Source organism: Athene cunicularia (genome assembly GCF_003259725.1).
Source record: "Athene cunicularia isolate RWA chromosome 4 unlocalized genomic scaffold, athCun1 chr4_part2, whole genome shotgun sequence".
NCBI classification, from domain to species: Eukaryota; Metazoa; Chordata; class Aves; order Strigiformes; family Strigidae; genus Athene; species Athene cunicularia.
The window spans coordinates 30,125,705-30,150,268 of record NW_020799099.1 but is presented as its reverse complement, the minus strand read 5'-3'; the positions used below and the strand labels follow the sequence as shown (position 1 = coordinate 30,150,268).

At 37.9% G+C, this 24,564-nt stretch overlaps 1 protein-coding gene across 4 annotated transcripts in view; it reads right to left on the bottom strand.

Moving 5' to 3' along the window:
- The window catches only part of LRBA (LPS responsive beige-like anchor protein), a 404,059-nt gene that overhangs the window by 354,444 nt on the left and 25,051 nt on the right, over positions 1-24,564 (bottom strand). For all 4 annotated transcript variants that reach the window (XM_026847510.1, XM_026847512.1, XM_026847511.1 and 1 more), the window contains exons 2-5: positions 6,479-6,710; positions 6,245-6,345; positions 3,953-4,048; positions 7-128 (exon numbers count right to left, since the gene is read on the bottom strand). In XM_026847510.1, the coding sequence (XP_026703311.1) occupies positions 7-128; positions 3,953-4,048; positions 6,245-6,345; positions 6,479-6,710 (551 nt within the window). The remainder of the gene's footprint in view (positions 1-6; positions 129-3,952; positions 4,049-6,244; positions 6,346-6,478; positions 6,711-24,564) is intronic.

Genomic DNA, 24,564 nt, shown 5'->3' with positions numbered 1-24,564 from the left:
ACTCACCAATATAAGTAAGGCTTATCCTTATCCACATTGATATTATTTACAGGATCCATTCTTAGCCAGGTGTGGAAAGTAAACCCATTCTGGTATGGCCACTTGGCTATAGGAGGTAAGGCAATAGCCTAAAAAAGGAAAAGTTATTCATGCAGAAAGATAAATGTCAGAATACTAAGGGTATACAGCTGAAGATATACACTACAGATACACACTACAAATGTGTACACAACAAACAAGTACAGTTCCTCTATAGTAAAAAAAATCTGGCCTAACTTCTGTGGTTTTTGTACTTCATTGTGAAAATATTTAATTAACCTAAATATTTAAAAACTGCTCTTTATATATCAAAAAAATATTATTATTAGGAACCTATATTTCAGAAACTAATTGCTTCAGTGGAAGCCTTACAGCAGAAAAACCTCCTCAAAATGCAAACTCAAGTTGTTTTGGGTTTTGTGGTAACCTGACGGAATAATCAGATTCATGAACTTATTTTCACATAGTGTTGGTACTCAGGAAATTAACTGATTATGAAAAAGAAGCTGGCCACAAAAAGACAATCCTATACATTTCACTTCACAGATTCTTTTCTCTCTTGAAACTCATGTCTATGTAGCCTTCTAGTTAGAATATCACAGACTTATAAACTTCCTTAAAAGAAAGGTAATACAATTCCCAGCAGCCCAAATGTTTATATCAAACACCGTGTTAGCTCAAAAGCTCTTAAGTTATAAACCGTGTGGAGGAGCCCTTTGTGTCGAACAGTGCAGTTTTACTGTGTGGATTTTTTTGTTTGGTTAGGCATTTTTTTTAACATTACTATTAACTTTCTACTGTTTTGCTGCACAGATTTGCAATACACACTTCGACTAAGACTGCCATAAACTCTGATCAAAGATGCTGTCCAGATGATCAATACCGACGAACAAAAAACATCAAAGAAGTTGAGTGTCGCCAGACTCCTTATTATGCTCCCACGCTCCATTCAGCTATCCCCATCCAAACAAAATGCTATAAATCCTTCTCTATACCAGTTAACTAATCAGTCTGCATGTCTGAGCCCAACTTTTGAGAACGGGTAGCACTATCATTTAGTTTAACTCACAATGGATCCTGGAGTAATTATATTAAATACTTAATTTCTGACACTTCCTAATTTAAAAATATATCAGAATGTTCACATTAAGGTTACTGAGGCACCTCGGTATCACATACAGTTCAAGTATTCAACAATTAGAAGTTAAATACAAAACCAGAGGGAACAAAAATATGTCTGTCTATTGCCAAGTTCTGCTGCATATGATAAACATATACTGAAGAAGCATTTTTCTAGCAGTCTGCATTTTTCAGTCTCAAGTTTTCATTCCAAAAATATTATGTCATCAAGTTGGTGAAATTTAATCTCAAGTCAGCAAGGCAGAAAGATAATGGGTTTACGTGAAGAAAACTGGAGTCATCTAAGTCTTAATCAAATTCTTATTCAGAATTAAGCATGAAAGTTTGAAGATACGATTTCATCCTAAGATTTTAGAAGCAAAAGAGCTGATACACTAAATTCCTACAGAAAGATCTGCACAGCGTCTTCCAACTATCTATTTAGTTTCAAATTCTCTTCCAAGTGAACACCATAGAATTTGAAAAAGAACCAGTTACCTGAACAATTACGAGAATTGTTAAATTTAATCCTCTTTCAGTATTATTCAACATATACGTGTCTCAGATCCACATTTTCTCAGAGAATTCTTATAAATAATATACATTTTTCTTATCAACTGATTATTAAAAGAACTAACAAATTGTCCAAGTATGGCCACTTCAAGTTCAGCACTTTCCATGGTTTCACTAGCAAAAGTTTCCAGACGTAAGGCTGTACTGACTTTGCATGGCAAGTCTTTGGTACCTGGGGGGCTACAGGGATGGATTCTGTGAGATGCCAGAAGCTTCCCTCATGTCTAACAGAGCTAGCTCCAAGATGGACCTGTTGCTAGCCAGAGCTGTCCTGATCAGCAATGTTGGTAATGCCTCTGTGATAACATATTTCAGAAGGGGAAAAAAGGTGATGCACAACAGAAGATGGAAGACAGGAGGGAGAATACATGAGAGAAACAACTCTGCAGACACCAAGGTCAGCAGAGTGGGAGGGGGTGCTCCAAGCACTGGAGCAGAGATTCCCCTGCAGTCCATGGGGAAACATATGGTGAAGCAGCCTCTCCCCTTAACAGTGGAGCAGATCTCCACCTGCAGCCCAGAGAGGACCCCAGGCCAGAGCAGGTGGATGCGCCTGAAGGAGGCTGTGATCCTGTGGGATGCCCATGCTGTGGCAGGCTCCTGGCAGGACCTGTGACCCATGAATCACAGAACCATCTGGATTGGAAAAGCCCTTGCAGCTCCTCCAGCCCAACCATGAACCTCACACTGACTGTTCCCAACTCCCCCAGATCCCTCAGCGCTGGCTCAGCCCGACTCTTCAACCCCTCCAGGGATCCCGGGGACTCCCTCCCTGCTCTGGGCAGCCCATTCCAACACCCAACAGCCCCTTATGCAAAGAAATCCTTCCTCAGAACCAGCCTGACCCTGTCCTGGGCAGCTTGAGGCCATTCCCTCGGGGCCTGGCGCTGGCTCCTTGGCTCCAGAGACTCATCCCCCCTCTCTGCATCCTCCTGGCAGGGAGTTGCAGAGGGCCAGGAGGTCTCCCCTCAGCCTCCTCTTCTCCAGACTGAACCCCCCCAGTTCCCTCAGCCGCTCCCCAGCAGACCTGTGCTCCAGACCCTGCCACAGCTCCGTTGCCCTTCTCTGGCCATGCTCGTGTCACTCAATGGCCTTTTTGGGGTGAGGGGCCCAAAACTGAACCCAGGAACCGAGGGGCGGCCTCACCAGTGCCGAGCCCAGGGCTCAGATCCCTTCCCTGTCCCTGCTGGCTACCCCACTGCTGACACAAGCCAGGATGCCATTGGCCTTCTTGGCCACCTGGGCACACTGCTGGCTCCTGTTCAGCCAGCAAAGAAGAGGAGCCCACACTGGAACAGCTTTTCTGGCAGGACTCATGACCCTGTGGGGGACCTAGGCTGGAGCTGTCTGTTCCTGAAGGACTGTACCCCATGGGAGGGACCCACACTGGAGCCGTTTGTGAAGATCTGAAACCTGGTGGGAAAACCCCACATGGGAGAAGTTCATCCATCTCCAATGGACAAGATCCCATGCTGGAGCAGGGGAAGAGTGTGAGGAGGAAGGAGATGCAAAGACAATGTGTGATGAACTGACTGCTACCCCCACTCCCCATCCCCCTGTGCCACTCAGCAAGAGGAGGCAGAGAAACTGGGAGTGAAGTTGAGCCCAGGAAGAAGGGAGGAGTGGGGGGAAGGTGTTTTAGCATTTGGTTTTATTTCTGGTGACCTTACTCTGATTTGATTGGTAATAAATTAGTTTCCCCTAGACAGGTCTGTTTTGCTCCTGAGAGTAACTCATGATCTCTCTGTCCTCATCTCACCCCACAAGTCTTTCATTATACTCTCTCTCCCCTGTCCAACCGAGAAAGGGGAGCAATAGAGCAGCTCCATGGCATCTGGTGTCCAGCCAAGGTCAACCCACCACAAAGTCACTCTCACACAAACCGGATACTAACACAAGCACCATTCCCACAAATATGGGAGTGAAAACAGGTAGGTTCTCCTTGCAACAGGATTTAAGTGAACCAGTCTGGAAAAAAAAAACAAAAGCACCTCATTTATATCTGTTATGTAATAGTATTTGTCCTTCTGTAGTGATAATGCACATTCATTATAAGCATGATTTATTTAGGCATAACGTAGGTGTCAGGCAGAGAAAAAAATCTGGTTAAAACTCTACATCTATGACAATGTCAGATGAGATGAAAGAACACCACAAACGAAAATAACCGATGGCCATAACAGAACAACAAACAAACAAGAGACTTAAAATATCTACATACTGCAGCACTTTTTCCTGGAAAGTTGAAGAAGGCATCAGGTCCATACTTCTGAGGCATGTGTCTTAACACAGACAATAACTTCCCAGCATGTGGTGGCTGACAAAGAAAATTATTACACTTGTAAATAAATAACATGCACCTATAAGAAAGAAAGAAAAGACTATACACACAAAAAATGAATTTTGTCACATTTTAAAGCTTTGCACATGGTTGAGTAATACTCTGCTCGGAGACTTAGCACTTTCAATAAACAACATTAACAAAGAAACATGGATACCTTCATATAATACCCAGGGAGTGCACTGAAATACAATTCATTGGATAACTAAATTAAGGACTTAAAAGGCCAGAGCCACTTTCATGCAGCATAAACTAAACTGACCCTGAATATTTCTCCCTCTATCTGTTCATTGCCACCAGTGCTCCTGTTTGTGTGCATTTGCAGTGAGCTAAAGGAAATTAATTGATCCAGCTGGAAAATTAATTTCAGAAAGAAAAATGCAAACCAATATTAAGTTACAGTAGTTTTGGATGGTGGCTGTGTGAAACCTGTGCCAGCACAAGGAAGCTGGGGAATACCTAGCAAAAGGGAGCGGGAGGAATCAGCAGACAGGACTATTTTCACCAGGACTACAGTCATATACTAGATTAAGGGGTCTTTGGTTAGATATATCCCTTCATGTAAGTCCACAGAGAAAGATTCAAGTCTCATGGGTGGTTTGGAGCACCTAAACTGAGTGCTCAGTGTGAATACTTCACAATTTCCCACCACCACCCTAATTCTGCACTGACTTTGTTGCAATACTCAGCAACTATAAACTCCAAATCAAGTATGTAAATTCACAACAGAAGTAGAGCAAATACTGGTCAGAGTGACAGGACAGTTCTGTGCATTTTTTTTTTACCGCTTTAAAAATAGATCTGCCGGGAAGTTATGAACTACCATTCTACAGTTCTGATCTTTTCCTGAAAGTGCCCTTTTTCCCCTCTTGCAGGCAACCACCCTCTGAAAACCAAGCACTGCGTGATCCATTACAAGTATTTCAAATGTACCAAAATTACAGTCAGATAAACAGTACTTCATGAATCTGAATTAAAATTGAGGAGGGAACACCGAGAACTGCTTGGATGTCTTCAGCACCACAGAATTCAACTAGGTAACCTGTGTTGTGGCCAAAGACTTTGTATCTTTACAGCACTGCTGATATTAAGATTTATGGAGTTGTGCAACTCCTTAGTAATGCAACTGTGGCATTTTTCTCTTCCTTTCCTCTGTATTTAGTTTTTAATAAAGAAAGGAAATTAAATGCAAATAGCACAGACAGGAAATGAAAAAGGTAATGTTACAGAGACAACTTTAATTCATCTACACTTAAATATACTCTGCATGTTCAATTATTAAGTTTAAACCCTCTGTTAGAGTTCAGTGGTTTTATTTGCACAAGTTAAGATCTCCAAAGTTATTTATTTCAAAGGGTCTTTTAAAATTTGCTATATTATTTGTGCATACTGGCTTTCATACTGAATACTTTTTTTTTTTTAATTCTTTGAAGTCAGAGACACCACGCTACCTTTTCTCTATACTAGGCAGAGTATTTAGAGATAAGAAGAGCTGAATTACAATTCAAAGCAGGTAAACAATTGTTTAAAAAGTTTCCAATTCCAGCAAAACAATTTGGTGTTAAAGAAAACTTTATCTGGTGACCTCTACAACATACACATTTTTACTTTAGGGAAAGAGGTTCTCTACAGTAAAAGGAGACCCTCTTCTCCCCTTCTAGTTCACACAGGAATAGAAGAAATCACGTAATATGATTTTTCAGCTGGAGTCTCACTTCCCTATCTAGATAAATTTTATTCCAGTCTTCAGGTAAAGAACAATAATGTGAAAACAGGAGCACAATGAACTGCATATGTACACTTTTTTTATTTCTCTTTTGTTAAAAAAAAAAAAAAGAATCCTTTTTTCTTTCAATTTCACATAACTGGATTTATGAAATTTAAAACATGTGCATAAAACCACTTGCTAAGAGAGACACCATATTATTCTCAGGTATTCAAAAAGACCAATCCACAGATCCATGAGGGAATTTCATTGCTATCCTACTCTCTGTATTTTAATTGCCTGCAAGCAAAAAGATTCATTGATATAATTCCAGAAAGCATCCTGTATTTCTTGGTACATTTAAAATTTGTTGATTACAAAGCTTATCAAACAGCCTTTTATCTTGAGCACATTAGGAAAAATATAAACAACACTAGAAAAATGGTTTCAAGTTTGTTTTCATTTACCCATCTCCCTTTTTCTCCTTGAAGCTTGCTGAAGAACAACTTTAGCTCTCGAACTGTCAAGTTATAACTAGCCAACACACCCAGCATATCCACCAAGAGATCTGAAAATGAAAAGAACAGCAATATAATTACTTAATGAAATGCAATGTCAAATTTCTATCATTTAATATGCCTTTCCATGAGATTTTACGTAAAAGGAATACAGTGCGGGTCACACGCTGGGTGAAACTGTACCTGCAATTATGTTGTCAGCTCTATCAATCCTCTTGAGCACTTGCTCAACGAGCCCCACTTCCGTGCAGGCCTGTAGATTGCGTATACTTTTCTTCAAGATTGCTGTAAACATGCTCCACACCTCAGCCTGGCAGGTAATGTCACACTTGTCCAGCAAGTCTACCATGCAGGTGATGCCCTCTCCTTCTTGGATGATAAAGTTCATTTCCAAGTCAAAGTGGCCCCCAACAAGCTTTCGGACAAAAGATTTTTTTTAAAAAAATTAATTTTAATACAATTGTCTTAATGTATCAAAGTACCATTGCACATTTAAAGTCATTCATTCTGCAAGTAGAAAGCTGACAAAGACATAAGCTAAAAAACCCATAATGAGGCCAATATCAATATATCAAGTCTTGTTCTTCCTCTGTTTCAAGTTCTGTTGAGCAGCTTCAACAAAGGTGCCCCTGAGGTGGCACCTCCTATGAGACAATTGCTGCAGAAGAACATTCAGGTAGTTGAAGATACAGATGTCCTTAGCTGCCCCACACAGCTGAAAAGTGAAGAGACCAGGTGAGCATTCCAAAACAAGCAAGAGACAAGTCAGCCAAGGTGGTTTAAGTGGCCTGGAGTGGCCCTAAAAGCGTCCCTTCACGTGTGCTTAACACTCTTCAAATAAGAGGGCAATTCCAGACAAAAGAATCTGATGCACATCAGAAATATTGCCACATATAAAGCTGAGCTAAGAGTCATTCCTGAGATACTGAATAAAGCTGGTTAAGTATTAACTGCCAGTTGCATTACTAATAGGAAGCAAAGACTTACTATATTTGCAAGAATGTGAAACAGCAGCATTGCCTGAAGCCTTTGACTATTCTTTGGCTCAGGCACTTGAATCTGCAGTATTTCAGGTCTCCTAGATGCAGGCTTTGTTTGAACATACCCTAACTAACCACACATGCACGTTCCAAGGAGGTGGAGGGGGAGCACACATTTTCATTTGTGTACTCAATGAAATAAAAATTCCAGCTGAAGGAAAGACAGATTGTACTACCTTAACTCCTCTGCTCCAATTCCCACCCTCCACTTTTTAACCTTCTCTGGGACTTTAGAACTGTATTAAACTTCATGCTTGTCAAAACACCCATTATATACCAGCATGCAAACAGGAAATCAGACAGCATTGACTCAAATGATCAGAATGCACTTATGATCAAAAGTATTTCAGCTCATTCTCACTTCTACAAGTTTGTCTAACGAAAGACATTATTTCTGTCCTACACGGTGTGTGTTTCACAGGCTTTGACCATTAATAGCTTCAGTACTGTCACTTGCCAAAGTCATACCATGTCAAAACTGCCCCAAAATGCATATACTAACTTGCTTCTGTATTAGCTCCAGCACCTTCTCTCCACTAGTCAGGATCTGCAGATAAATGTACCCAACAGAACAGAATATACACTCTTCATTAACTACTGGAATTACCATACATTTTTCTCAAGTGTCTAAATCTTGTCACTTTGAAGAAGCAATCTTTGGTCTTCCGGGCATAAATCAGTAATGCCAACCACCACAAGAAGCAGAGAAACTTACTGCTTTTATGACAGAATAGACAATGTCTCGTGGCAACAATTTCTAAACAGTAATTTACACTTTTCCATTTTCTCCACTCTTGGTCATGAAAAATAATTATGCAATTTACTATCAGGTGCTTCCTTAATATCTAGGGAAACCGCAGGAACTGAATGGGGAGACTTGAATTATATTCCCAGCTTCTCTATATCAGCTCACACTGTCAACTCAAACAAATCTATCAAGTCATTATCGTTGTCCAAGCCTCAGTTTTCCCCTTCCACAAGACAGAGCAGAGGCCTACCTCGAGAAAGCTCTGTAAGGTAGAATTCAAGGGAGAATGCTGAGCAGAATGAATTAACACAGAATTCTCCCAAAACAAATGCAAAGGAAAGTAGTACAAAACCCTTAAAAAAAGCCTGAACAAAATATTTGAAAATGAAAACACAGAACCAATGATAAGACGTTATTTTCCACTGAATTTATCGTCCTCTGCAAAACTGAGGTATTCCTCAAGAAGCCACTCACTCTCTCACCACCAAGGTAAGAAACAAAGACAATACTGCATTCCGTGTACAAACAGAATAGCTGAAGGTTAAACTCTAGTCACAAAACACCTGCTAATTCTTAACAAGAAATTCAACTCCTTATGCATTTGGTTTTAGCTATCAGTCAAGCATCAATTATCACACCAAAACCATATACGACATCTAGAGGTGACCTTACCTTCACCCTATAGTCTACACCACCAATCTTTCATTTTTGGCTAGATACACTATTATCAGTAACCACCCATCCAGGAAGCTGTCAAATTAGGTTTCCAATCTAATCTGCAAACATAAGCATTTCAGCAAGTACATTCTAGAAATAATATGCTATGGTGGAAATAATTACCATTTTAACATTTCCTTTAAGGGAAAGTGAGGACAAAAAAAACCTGACAGAGAAAGCAATATACCAAAGGCAGAGTGCAGTTGATGTACTATATGTATGCATACCCATTAGATACACATAAGCACCCACACACCCCACAGTATTTCATATTAACCCTTTCTAATGGTGATTTGAAACTGATCAACCTTCAAAACACAAATTTGTTTCCAATGACAGGGATCATAATCCAGGTCCATGCATTGGCTAGTTATTATCTGAGCTGCAGTAATGGCTGTGCACAGCAAAATGTAATCTTCCCAAATGTCACAGTAAGTTATGAATATCTGAGCAGCTTAATGCACCTTACTAGCCATGAAGTGTGAGAATGTAATCTTATTACCTTTTTTATGGTTGTATTTTTTTGAATAATGTAGCCTTTGAACTGATGTATAGTCTTTCCTTGCACTTTAGCATGATTTGGTCTCCTGTGTCGCACAGTACATTTTTCAAAATTCTCCAATTCAACGTATTTTAAGTCCTATGCTGAGCTGCATAAACAATCTTTATAGCAACCTACAGGGTGGCATAACGTTTGCTTTCTTCAGCACCTAAGTATAAGCTTACAGAAACGGTTTTAAAGTGCAGTATTCAAAGTATTCAAATACATCCTCACAAATTTTACATTTTGCCAGTTATATTTACCTTTGAAAAAAATATAAACTAAACCAATAACTCAAGTTTTTTGGTGAAATGTTTCTACATTTAGCTGATTGAGAACAGGGAGAATTCTTTACAGCAATTTCTACCTAGACAGTGTGTGATTTTTTTTCTTTTTCCCCTTAGATATCCAAGCTAACAAGAAGTCAACATAACAGAACTAATTTTAAGTGTAAAATAGCCCTACCTCACTTCTAAATAGAAATAAAAAGCAAATTTGAACACATGAAATCTCTCTTTGAATGAACCTTTTATCTAACATAAAATGAGAGACGTGATATAAAGATATAGAAGAGATGATACAATCTTTGGGTGAGCAACATCCAAACTACAGTATTCAGAAAATAGCTCAAAATAGACACAGTCAAGCTCCACTTTCCACAAAAAATCATGATCTAACTATTTATCTAATTTAAAGTAATTTCTTCCAGTGGCAGATAAAATATTTCAAAAGCTTGTAAGACAATGTGAGGAAAAGTATTTCAATGAACTATAACAGAAAAAAAGAAATCACCTCCAAGACCACAATGAACATTTCTCCTGGAAAATCACATTGCCTGTACTTCAGAGAACTATAGTGCTGGATCTCCATAGTTTTACCTCAAACCTGCAAGAAAGACTTCACTTCTACAGAGCTTCCTATTCCTTCTGGTTACTAGACAACCTACAAATCAAGACAAAGGTCCTTGTTTTGTTCCCTAAAGTGGGGATGAAAGAACTGTATTTGTAATTTTGTATTCCCAGAACTGTTTCTTCAGTTGTAAAATTGTATTTGTAATTTTGTAATCCCTGAACTGTTTCTTCAGTATGTTCAAAACAGCAAGTACGGACAATGCCTATCCAATGGAAAATGCCTATCCCGTGAAGAAAAAAAATGCAGTCAAATAGGCCAGCTCTGTCTCAGTAGAAATTTTAAAAGCTTATACTTAAGAACCAAAGCTGTGTGTACAAAGCTGCTAACTGCAAAAAGTCTTCTGTTTATAAGAGTAAGGTACTTATACAAGACAAACATCAAGAAAAATGTGCTGAAGCTAAACCACTTGCCATTTCAACAATTTAAGGTTGGATATACACCCTGCATATTACCTCTGTTCACAAAATAGCTATATTCTCAAAACAGTCCTGTTCCTTCTGCAATTTTACATGAGGTCAGTTAACCCAAGGTGAAAAAAAGAAAAAAAACAAAACAGAATAACCCCCATCTTTTTCATCCCTCGATGATGAAACATGGACATAAGCTTCTGAAGACAACAAACAAAAAAAATATGGAATTCATTTTAACCATTATGCTTTGGAGTAACAATAAACAATATTCTTTGCCTGCACTGACTCTTATCTTCCACCAGAGTAATAACCCACATCCTTGACTCCATCCCCTTTCACATATTCAGAAACTCAAAACGAATGCATTGATCATCAAAAAAACATGCCAAAGATTTGGGAAGAACTAAAATCTCTTTAGGGCAAGGATATCATGGGACTGTGAGTGATCCCAAGCCATCAAATCCCCTGAGGGCACACAATAAAAAGTCAACACCATGGTACACATCCTGGGTGGGATAAAAAGATGGTTCTTATTTGGGAAGGCCTCTATAGACCAGACAAGGAAAAAGGTAGGGAAAAAGAATAAATAACTCATACATACTAAATTGCAGCAATCCACTCTGCCACTCACCCCCCACTTTTCCATGCAGTCTTTTTTATCACTAACACAACATGTGGAGGTGAGAACATATTAAAACACAAGTCCTAAGAGGAGACGTGGTAGGAAAGCCTAATGATAGTTTGGATAAGCGTATCAAATAGTGACATTAGCGTGAATGTCAAGTCAGTGAAATCATGGCAAACAGGGCTCAGGGCCAGGAAGGTTACAGGGAGGCAAGAAAGGGACAGAAAGCCTGGATGTCAACCTTTTTTTCTTCAATATATTGCCACTATATCAGCTATAATGCAACCAGAAAAACTAGACAACACAAAGAACTGTGGGAAGACCCACTCATGAAAAGCAAGGTCATAACCTTCCAGCAAGACCCAGATGATTTAAAGCCACTTGCTATCTTAGCAGTAGCTCAAAGCTTAAAGTAACATGAGACCATGAATATGCAAGTGAACAGTGACTCTTTCACAGAAGGGAAGATTCTACTCCAGCCTCTTCCATAAGCATCCTCTTTAACCTTGCTCCAACTTTGGAAAAAAAAAAAAAAAAAAAAAAAAAAAAAAAAAAAACCCACCACACACAAAAAGAACAATCAGACAAAGAGCAAACAGGTATTTCTTGAGCAGAAAACCACACTTTTCCTGCTGATATCTCAGGCTGAAGTCACCTGTTTCCCCCCATCCAACACTACCCAACAGTTACATTACAAATAAAGAATACTAGTAGTACTCATTTTCCAAGGGAAAAAGGATGTTAAGAAAGACATAAAAAAAAAAGTAAATTTTCTTCTTATTTAGCTGCTTTCTTCTCCTGTTATTAAGTTTCTAACAGAGCCTACACTTTCATTTATCTTTCCCAAATAGAAAGGTCTGTGTTAACCAGGCGTATCAATTAGTGGCATTGCACAACAACATTGCACCCACTTTCACCTTGATGCTTTCATACGATTCTGTTCATTACTGTATTAATACTGAGGTAAGCTGGATCAACTCAGGAAAAATCATTCCCATTGCTTCCATTCATAGTGATGCAACCTGAATGTTCTCTTCTAATAAAACACCTTCAAGACCGTCTCTCATTTGCAAAACTGTTTAAGAGTAAATCTAACAAGCACCCACAAGGTGTTAAGAGTCTACTACTGCCACCTAACGTTGTCTCTGAAACAGCCCAGCATTAGGTATTTTTAATACAGTGCCTCAGCACAGTGTAACTCCCTCCCTCCTCAAGACAGCTTTATATCAGCAGCTTATACCTCATGTTCTAAAGCTCTATCTCCTGGAAATAAGACTGGATAAGATCTCAGAATAGCAGAAAAGTTTACATTTCAGTATCGGTTTATATAAAAACAGAGTTTCTTCGACTTCACAACTAACTACAGGAGGAATAAATTTTACCTGATATCCACAGGAAGAGTAGCAAATATCTCCTAGGCAGTTAATCTGACACGTAACACAGTTCATTAAAAAAACACCTCATCTTTAAAAAGGCACTGAACCATGTCTATGTATAAATTAAAGTGACTCTCTCAGCCAAAATAACAAATGTAAAAAAGCAAGATTCTTGTCCAGGCAGGTACAATAGATCTGAAGAATCTTTATGGTGGAACATTTACCTATGGGTTTCTCCTTCTCTACAGAAGGGGGTAAAAAGCCCCAGTTTTAAAAGATAATTATGCTGTAATCAGCGATGCTGTATTGACCCTAGCTAATAACCTAGTATTTTCACTCTGCTTGTAAGCATTTTTACATCAAATTAGTTTACTAAAGACAGTTAGTTCAGTTTGTAGTGTGCAGCTGAAGTCCCAGTGCAAGCAGAGCAATACAAGAAGAATTAGCTCTACACAATGGTTTTAAACACAGGAACAGGGGGAACAGCACTACCAATTTCAAATTTGGTACATTTTGTGTTTTAATCTATTTTAGAAAAAGCTTTGAGAAATTTTAAGTACATACCAAAAAATGAAATTCAATCCTGTAAAGTGAACAATCCCAGTTTTAAGCTAAATGATCTAAGTTAAATTTCATGCTACAAAACCCAACAAAAGACCAAAAGCTTCTACATTTACTTTATCAGTTTGGTGTCTGTTCCAAAAAATGATCTCAGAACAAACCATTCAAATTAAAAACAAATACCATGCTGGAACTCAACACAGTTACAGCACTCCACACCATCACACACAGTGCTTCTGTCTTCCCTTCTGGAAATTCAACAGATTCCAAAAATGAAAGACATAGACAAGTCCAATATTAGGAATTTTACCCTCCTCTTAATGACCCACCAAGAGATGGGACAGCTGATATGAAAAGAAGATTGCCAAGACCATGACACAAAGCACAAGTACAAGGGGCCCAGGGAACCACCCCCTGACACAGACCAAACAGTGGATATGCCCAGCAAACCTGCCAGCCATTGGACAAGTTCGGAGAAGAAACCAGGAGACGGTACAAAACTGATTCACTACCAGCTCTTGTCTGAAGAACGACACTGAGCATTGAAACCCTTTGCTCCTGAAGAGGCTGTGTGACTACAAGCTTTATTTCCAGATCCTGAGGAAACAAAGGACTACACCAAGCTGGCTTTTTGCAAATCAATTTCCAGACAAAAATTTCAACACACTCCAAATAGTGTCTAAAGGCATATTTACAAAACCTGGCAGCTTTTCCAAGGTCGGCTTCTATTACAGATCTCAACAGATATTAATATAGATTATATCTAAATCTGGCTAAAATTCATATCTTTCCAGTATCCATATTAATAGCACTAATTCTGCATTTGTTTTTATTAACTTTTTTCAATGTACCTTAACCTGAGATACTGTTTAAGACATACAAGAAAGATATGACTCCAAAAGACGGTTTAATAATATGCAAATTTGTAGCTCCATACAGGAAATGAAACATCCTAAATCTTTACATCACATCAGATTCATATGTGCATTGAAAGCAAATAAATCATTTAAACCATGATACAGAGAACCTTTTTAAATTTGCATTTATCTACTGTAAATACTGCCATGTTCTTTAATAGCTTGCTAGTGCAATCTTAGCAAACTAATGATTTATGGGTTTGACATTTTAAAAAACAGAAATCTGTCATTTTATGACATCCGGTAGAAAGTCAGCTCAAGTTACATTACTCTGAATTTAAACTCAAATACATGAAACACACACAGCAAAGCACTGTACCATACTGTCCATTTCATTATCCCAGCACTTCCCTCGCTAGCTATGCTTCTAAAAGTTATCTAACATTTTTATTTGTATTTACAAGAATATGAAAAATAGATTTTTTTCAGGATCCAGACACATGTAACTTCATCAGGCACGTAACTTTTTGTCAAAGTGGAGATACCACCCATCAGCAAACAAACCCAAAACACTATACACTGAGAAAAACAGACTGACCATACCTCAGTTGCCAAGCTGCACAGGTCTGCATCCTGTCCGATCTTAAGATAGAGATCTTAAGGAAGGAGCCCAAAAGATAAAATTTCTAATATCATATGAATCAACAACAACTTCAGAGTGGGGAGCAAATCATACAGTCAGGATGACTTTACAGAGAATGCCCTGCTTTGTGCTTACCTCCACCAGTCAGGACACTTCACATTGTATGCCACGGGCAGAAGCAAAGTCTTTCTGCCTATAGGCCAAATCGGAAAAAAAAAAACCCACAACCTCAACTATACAACACTAACACCATACCCGAGCAAATATAACTGTATTTACATGTAATTAAAAATAAGGGTCCACATAGGTTAAAATGTGCAAAGTAGATTGACTCCCTCTGCCAGAGAATAGAGTCTTCTCTTGCAACGACTAGCATAAGAAAAAAATTTTAAGGCTAATAATACGTTTGGATACACCTAAAAAAACACTGACCTGAAACAGTTTGCCCAGGCTTTCTTGTCACTAAATTACCTTTTCTAATCTGCTTAGTATTCAGCATCTAGAAAACTAACAGCTAGCTTTGTGGGTTTTTTTAATAACTTAAATACAAAAGATTACCAAAGATATCTGGCTTCCTTCAACCAAACTGGTGTGCAAAGACAGTAATAATATTTCAATAATAAAGCATTTTAAGATACTTCCTTTAAATGTTTAGCTTTACTAACAATTCAAATAATTACTGAATTTATTTCAATTTGACAAGGAAATCACAAGCATAGTAATCCCATTCCCATTACAGAGAAGTACAAACAATTACACAATTGTATTTATGTATACCACATGCACTGAACAGGAATACTTCTAAAAATATATATATCCACAACATGTTACTAGTGTACAATAATATATTACATTTGACCTTCTGAAATTTCAGTTTCCTAAGCTAAGAAAACTATAAAAAAGGTAAAGTAAATAATTCTCAGAAAGTCTCCCAGTGCCTCCAAAGTAAGGTACATGGATCCCAGGGGGTGTGCAAGACAATCCTCTGGGGGGCAGAAAGAAAATACTTCTGTTCCATTACTAAATAAAATCTTTAAAATCGTTTTTATTTTATCTTTATATCACCCTTTTTAACTTCTACTTTTGTATGGTTTATCATGTACATGATAGACTAATACTGCAGTACATGGATACAGTTTATAAATAGTTATACGTTTATATACATTTATTGGGGGTGCCTATATATATTTACTGAGGGGGTGTGCACTCAAAAAGGTTTGATGTAGAGAACAGACAATAAATCCCAATATTCTTCGACAGAAGCAAGACATCCGACTGGTATTTTACAGCGGATTGGGAGCAGAAGGGAGGAAGGAAGCCACCACTCTATATCTGAAGTTTTCACCCAGCAGGTCTTCCTTCACATGAAGGAAGACTTCCTTTAACTTCCTTTAACTTCCGACTTAAACTGGGTATCTGCTTTATAATACTTGAAAAATGCATTATTAAAAAAAAATGTGTAATAATGGAATTCTAGGAGTAAAACAAGGTTATGAGTTTATTTGAGGAAACATGTTTCAAAGTGTTTTGCTAGTTTATAGAGACTAGAGGATAACAGCTACAAGTAAGGCAGAAAGGCAAAAGGAACAAAGGAAATCACAGAAGAGGAACAAAACAGAACATGTTCCAAACATGGAACTGTGTTAGAATAGCAAAGAATAAGCTTACAAGAGGAATAAGATGAAGCTCAAAAAGTCAAGAAAGAATAAAGGGTGGAGTGAATGATCAGTTTGCTTATAAAGCTCTGGCAGGTTTTATGAGATTCAGCAACATAACATTAAGTATTTCCTCTCCTACTGGAAGTCACAGCCCTCGTGTAGCACATGCTAGAAGCAAATGTGTGCCAGCTCCTCAACTGCCATCACATTTCATAGCTCAGCAGATGAGCTGCAGACTATTTCCGCACAACTAAAGGCACCGGGTTACAAATTCCAACAGAAACCAAGAAACAGCACATCTGTTTCTGTCATTTCTGATGCTGCCTCGGTCCAGAACAGCTGGAAAACACTGCACTTGCCTTCTCAAAACTGGCAGAGATTGCTGTCACAGCTCAAGTAGAAGCAGGTAAGAGTTTGGATGTAAGTAGTACTAAATGACATACTACAGTAAGCCTAATACTCATCTTTCCCTGTTGCCATTTTTTTAACTTTCTGTAGCTGTGATCAACATGGAATTACCATTCAAATGATTCTGGCTTAAATAGAAGGGTGCCTAGAATAAATAACAGCCCTTCATTTATTCTTACCAAGAAATTACCTTTTTTTTTCCTTCAAATTCCACGGACACCCTCCTCCAAATATGCCACTACATTGTTTAGAGTTTAAAAAAGCTATATACTAGAAGACAGTGTATTAAAATAATCAGTATATTTACAAAAGAAAGCACAAGACTCAAGTGGTATATCAAAAGGATTAAGGGATTAATTTTCTTACCGAACAGCGAATCAGTAATACCTGACTGATCTCAAAGACCCACTACCAGCAGGGGTGCTCAGTTCTGCTTTTTGATCTAAGCCATGTCCACACCAAGAAGTTTAGCCAGCACATCCATACTGCTCATAGGGGCAAGAGCCAAGGCAGCAATCACACTCTTCACTCACAACCGTGTTCAGCCAACCTCCATCCACCTGGGCTTTTGTAACTGCAAGACTGCCACTGCTAAACTGATGATTTCTACTAACTACAGCAGAAGAAAGAGGTAATTTTTTCTAGCCCGTTTTTAATTTTCTTTCTCTCAATTCCTACAAAGCAATACTGAAAGCAAGGACAGAAATGTGACTCTGCCACTTAACATTTGTTACAAGTGACTTAAGTTTCTACATTTCCAAAAACGTTTTAAAGCTTTTTTTTAACTCCTCTGATTTGCCACAGCAGTTTTCTGTTTGGGTGGGGTTTTTTTCCCCCTAGTACAGAAGCTACTACTATTACTCTAAAGCTCTAGACTGCCTTGATTTGTCTCTGTCCCTTTTCTCAGCATACAGGCAATGACTGAATGGAAATTGTCTCCAAGGAATAGTTACAACAGTAAAGGAGAGGAGGGAAAAAAAAACCAAACACAACACACCCACACAAGCCAGACAAAGACTACTAGTGTTGCATATGTTATCACTATTGCCTACAAATATACGCCCCTGTTTATAACATCCCCACTCTTCTCCTGGTAAGTGCTTCTCCTAATAAATTCCAGTTGTTCTCTTGGTCACCTTCTATGACAACCCTTTTCCCCCTTGGCTTTTTCCATTTCCATAGAAAACAGCGTAACTCTGACTTAGCTATACAACATCTGCCTATATATTTAGCTAAGCATCTCTACCCATCCAATTCACACCACAGTTTCCCAATTCCTCTGGGAGAGCCACCTCCTACACAGGCCAGTGTGCAATCTACTTACGCAACACGCCATATGCACAGAGGGGGATTATGTTATCCCAGAATCCCAGAATCAGCCGGGTTGGAAAAGCCCTTGGAGCCCCTCCAGCCCAACCATGAACCTCACCCTGACCGTTCCCAACTCCCTCAGATCCCTCAGCGCTGGCTCAGCCCGACTCTTCAACCCCTCCAGGGATCCCGGGGACTCCCCCCCTGCCCTGGGCAGCCCATTCCAATGCCCAAGAGACCCTTCTGCAAAGAAATCCTTCCTCAGAGCCGTCTAAACCTGACCAACCAAGCTCATTTAAACTGTTGACCAGAGCTGCAATTGAAGTTAGACTTAAAAAGACAAAAGCATCCTCAATTAATACAATTGCAAACTATGTTCTGATTTTTAAAATTTTGCAATCAATTACTACCAACAGCAACTATCAGATATTTTTCAGAAAACCTGGCAAGACTCCTGCAGTTTAGACTGGAGGAAAGCAACAACTGTTAGGAAAAAAAGGGTTTGAATTGCAGACTGAAGCAAGCATTTAGCCAGTAAAGCTAGCATTTGCTAAGACTCTGCCTCCAATACATTTAACTTTAAAAGCATTTTTTTTAAACACCAACTTCAACAGATTTGTCAGAAGTTCTGACAAAGACACAGCACCGATGGGGTTCTCAACATTCCCCCATCAGCACTTCACATCATGTATTCAGACTTCTCAGGCAAAAAGGCTTGTTCCGGAATTACTACACTCATAAGGATTTAAGAATTTTAGAAGGATGCTTAAACATTTTCCCCACTCCAATCTGAATAAAAACTAAATTATTATCCATGAGTGATAATACACATAACCCGAAAAGGCTACATCCAAATAACGTAGGAGTACATGAAATGGTGTTCCTTAGAATACTCTTTTCTCTGTGAAAAGTGTGATTAACTGAACAATAAATCTTGCTTCAGTGACAGTGAAGGAAAGAACATCTGCCACTATGAAAAGCTACTCAGCTTGAACACAAAGAAAGTATCATTATAAAAGGAGAGGTTAATGCCATCAAAATTAAGAACTATATAACCTTTTTCACAAAATCTTCTATTTAATTCCATATACAAATTATTTTTCCTCTTTTCTCTAAGTAGTAAAAGCCCATGATAACAAAAGAGCAAGTAACCACCTTCCCAGTTTCTTAAAATCTGTCCCTCCTATAAAAATAGTATTCATTTACTAACGTTTCAAAGAAAACATGTATCATAGTCACGGACTTTGTGACTGCAAGGGTAACTACAGAATTTAGAAATAAAAAAGCCCTCCGGAAGTCATAGAGGATTTCAATATTTCAAATAGAAAAATATCTTCAGCTTATCACTATACCATTTTGATTTAAATTCTAAATCTGGAGATTCAGTGAAGCCTCTAACAGAGGAGCTATTTCATTTTCTTTCCTTCTACTGACACATTATCTCTAGAAATAAAGTTCTGCCAAGCAAATCCAGCACTATGAAGAATCACAGATGCATTCCTCAATGTTTATCAAATCAAGCTCTTCCTAACAGTTTCCTATAGTTTTCCACACATGTAAATATTTACTTATTAAAGATAAAGACTTCCCAATACAACAACAGAAAAAATAATTACCACAAAAATCATGAAACAAGAAACAAGTTTCAAGACAGCAATGTGATAACATCATAAACTGCAGTCTCTTAGGTGTGAAGCCAAAGACTGGCACAAGTATCTTTATTATCTCACTGCAAATATCAGAACGTCTTGAAATTCATGAATACACATGCCTTTAGAAGGGGAAATGAAAAAGAAAAAAAGGAAGAAAACACCCAGAAGAAAAGCTTTTAATCTTAAAGTTTGGTTTTCCTTTCAGTCAGTCTACAAATTACCTTTTGTCAGGTGTAAGTTTGGAGAACAAAGCCGAAAGAGCAGTACTAACTAGATCTGTCCTAGCAAAAAACCCTGGTGTGTACAAGCATACTCTTGTCCACAGCTCTCCATACTTTTTCAAGTAGAAAACGTAGCTGCAACTTCATGAGATTAAACTACCATTAAAGTTATACCAACTTCACCTATACAGTAAGCTTTAGTGGGCTTTTATTTGGTCAAAGATTAAGACATATGATACTGTTACAAAACTCCAGAGTTCTTATAGTGCATATCTCTGTGTAAGGCATATCCAAAACCCCTGGTTTCTTTCACATCACACATTCATCCAACTTGAAGTACATTCCTCTACACCTCTTAATTCTGCAACAAAAGCATACAGCTCCCCGTATTTGTAGTCTTCCACTCTTCTGTTTCTGCACAAAAGCCATATATTTTAAAAAATTAGTCATTGGATCAGTACTATTTCTGTTGCAGTTTTGGAATTCAGAATATTCTTCCCAACGCCAAGACAAATGCAAAAAGAAGTTTCCCGAAACTTACAACTCCAATCTTTTCCCAACACTCTGGAAAAACCAATTACAGCAGGGAAAAGAATACAGCTAATTAAAACTGATACCATCATTGCCACATTTTCCGCTGCTCACTATTGACTGAATGATGAACTTGGCCAAGATAACAGCCCTGGTTTCCTGCCATATTACCCAGGAGACATCTGAGGACCCTACAGCTCTTAAGACTCTTCAGTTTTGAAAGAGTTGCAACATGTGCACTGAAACTGCAATCCTTTGGACTTCCAACTCCCAGGCCAAACAGCTGCTCTGAAATCCAGAGTTCAGAGCTTCAGATTGCCTGGGCTCAGTCTCTTGAAGACAGGAACAAAAAGCTCTGCAACAAAAAAGAAAGAACTATGAAAGTTTCTGTGCTTTTAAGTGATCCATCAGATAAGTTGGCACAAAATCACAGAAGGGTTTGATGACACCGGTAGCCCTGTCAGATAGTCATCACACATTTTTTCTAAACAGAAATATTTCTTTTTGTTAGAAAAGTCAATTCATCAATGGCTTGCTTCATTATAAAACTCTTCTGTGAAACAGTGAAAAAAAATCATAAATGGCTGTTGCGTATTTAATATCTATACTTGAAAAAGTGGAAGAATCCACAGTCTCATCTCTACTACTAAAAAGTTAAAATAAGCATAGCAGAAATCAATTATTGCAGTAAGCAATCTTTTTTTCACATCTACACCATATCCTGTTGTAGGGAGGTATTACTAAAGGCACTTTTTAATAAAGTAAGGATGGTTTACAATGGTTAAAAACAAACCTACATCAAACTTGAGAGATTCTGCACACAAAACAAACTCGAGTAAGAGTACAGCTATCCACCTGTGCTACCTGTGCTATTCTTCCACTCAAGCAATCACCTCAAGATTCTATTTATGCAGTTAAACAATAATGCAACGGCATCCAGAGTAACTGAAAAAATAATCACTTTGTACTGTGAAGATTGAAAAGTGGAAATTATCAAATTCTATGTAACATGCTCCCCCACCCATTTTTTAATTAACCAATAACTGTAAGGAGCTTCATCCCATATCCAAATTCCTCTAAAACTTAAAGCAGAAAGTGCATGCCATTGTATTTCAAACTTCTCTTGCCAATCCATAGTTAGTGTATGCCATTACATATGCCCTCTTACTCTGGTCATAACGTCTGTCCTGCAACTTTCATAAGTGTCTCGACATAGTATTAGGTTAATAACTGCAAGTAGGAGAAATAAAAGGAAGTATCAAAGAATTATTAGTGAAGTATCACATGTGGTTAAACTCAGATTTTTTTTCTTCTTCTTCTTTTTAAAAATACTGATTAAAACAAGTACTGTACCAGCAGGGAGGAATACAGATCACAGAAAATAAGTTCAAAAAAGCAAACATGAACCTGTTTCATTTACACACTTGTAGGGAAAACTACAAGGTCTTTAAACAGGTTTCCTAAAAAGAGTTTATGAAGATGACATAATCAGGATGTAGCACATGAAAAACTGATACTACCAGCATATTATGAACCTCTTTACTTTATATTCATGTTTGTTTTCCTCTGTTATAATTTATTCACACTTTATCATGAAAATATTTTTGCAGTGGGCTCTAACAAAAAGCACACTCACTCCTACTTCACTTATTTCTTCAAAGTCAGTCACTCATGTCTCCTAACATCATGTATTCTAAGCAGTCAGAAAATTCTGCCTTTTGAGGGTTTTTATATTTTTAACTGATGAAAAACATTATTTAATTGCTAGTGAAAGATGCCCAATCACTTATTCTACACCTGCTTAACTTGATCCCTCCAAAAACTAAACAGGCTAGAAATCAAACATGCCTTCTCTGCTTCTCAAACAAAACCAACCAAAGAAAAAAAAAAACACCAAACCAATTGATGCTGACAGCTGAGTACAGGAATAGTGGCTGGAAGAGCAAGTTAGCTGTCATTTCAAGGAGTTATCAAATAGTAAATTTCAGAATACTATGTTCAAAAATTAGTTATTTTTAGTAAGATAATAATTCATTTTAAATACTTGAATAAGGAAAGAATAATCATTTGTTGTAACTAGGATAACATTGTTTCACAACTGGCAAACAGGATGGGACTGTTTACTCCAAAACCTACTTTCATCTCAGCTACAACATACTACATGCATTGCTTCTTTCAAATGGTGAATCATGGAAAAAAGCTCTTCTTGGTATAAAGCAGAACCCATGCATATACTTCAGCAATTATTTCAGTGCATAGTAGTTATCGTGCACCAAGATAAAGAAAGTGCAGATTAGGTATTTACATTCCCACAAAACTTAAGACTTTGTCTTAAGTTTTATTCTTAACAAATTTAAAACTTCTATTGTCAGTTCAGTAAATGATTATTTATTCAGACATTCTGTTTATTGATTATGGACCCACAACTTTACAATTCAGGAAGCTTTTGGCTTCTTTGCTTCACATTTTTTCTGTCTTTTTTCTATTTGTATGGAAATGTCCATACAAACAATCCTGTGCAGAGTGTTGCATTCTAAGCTGTCTGGTATTCCAAGCTGCAAATCAGAAAATACAACTGCTGTCTTTTTAGAATTATTATTGCAAGATCTTTGGCTCTCTTTAAATTCTTCTATGACAATGAAAATACTGATTGTTGGGAAACTGCGCTTAAACTTATTTCTCTGAAAATGCACTGTCTTGGAATTGTTCAAGATGAAATTCGTACTCGGAGAAACACCAGAATCTGACAGATGAGTTTTTCTAGGCCATAAAATAAAATACTTTTTAGAATAAAAACAATTCTTATAAGCAGCATTTTTAAGACTGTCAAAGTGGTTTAGGTTCAAAATTTGGTTTTTTATCATGAGTTGTAAGCCCACATTCTCCTCACTCACACTGGCCCTACTTACAGCTGAACTAGTTTTTTCTGACACCAATACAGCAATCTCCAGGATTTCTTGACTCCTTCCACAATCAGCAACTGCCCTGAAGCACTGTGGCATTATTTCATGCTAAATGACACCTGCCAAAACAAAATCTTTCAAGTAATTTTTCACAAATGAAAACTCAATCAGAAATGTTCTTGATTTCCTTTCACAGGTTTGGTTTTTTTTTTTCCTCCACTTGAAATTGTCTGACCTAAAACTAGCATAGCTTGCTACAAATAAAAGCTGAAGTAATTCCGTAAGTGGTTTGTTGGGGGTTTTTTATCTGAAGAATTAGAAGTAGAAAGAAATACAAGACTGAAGAAGTAGTAGACAGGAAAACATGCAAAGTGACAGAGGAAACAAACGTGAAGACACAAAGAAAAAAGGAATTATAGTTAAGGGAGAATGAATAGAATGAGAATTACAGACTTTCATCTCAGTGAAGCAGTATGCTGAGAAGACTAAATCTAAAAGCCAATAGCCTAAATTCCTCAGAGAGAAGGAAAGTTTACAGGACACAGAGCTTTCAAAGGAGCAATGCTGGAGTCTGAAGAGGAAAAACTAAGACTGCTTTTTTGAAGAGTTATCTCCGTTTGTAACTCTCCCTGGTTTCTTCTCCTGCATACTCTGGTACTTACTACTCCCAGCTTCATTCAGCTTTTCCATAAATGTTCTTAGAGCAGAAGCCTCCTTTGTTTGCAGTATAAGTCAGAAAACCATTTGTTCTTACTCATCCTTCTCATCCTTAAATCATACCTGACCTTCAAATACCACTCATTCATGTACATTATCATCCCAACACAGATGACCCAGCATCAATACACAAATGACAGAATTTCTTCTTTCACCATCAACATTATCAAAAAGTTGAAAATAGCGGAAAAGACTTTCACAATCCTCCTTGTTCATCTCTCTCAGCCTCCAGTAACTACTATGCAATGCATCATCTTGAACCATAATTTAGCATCACTCCAAATTCTTTGTCCCCCCCTCACTTCACACACAGAACATGTGCAAATCCTTCTGTTCCAGGTGAAGTTAAACATCCAAAAATTATATCTTTTAATTCCATTTTCCCAAAGAAAATTCAGCCAGGATGTTCTACCTTTTCTCCCCACCCCACCCCACCCC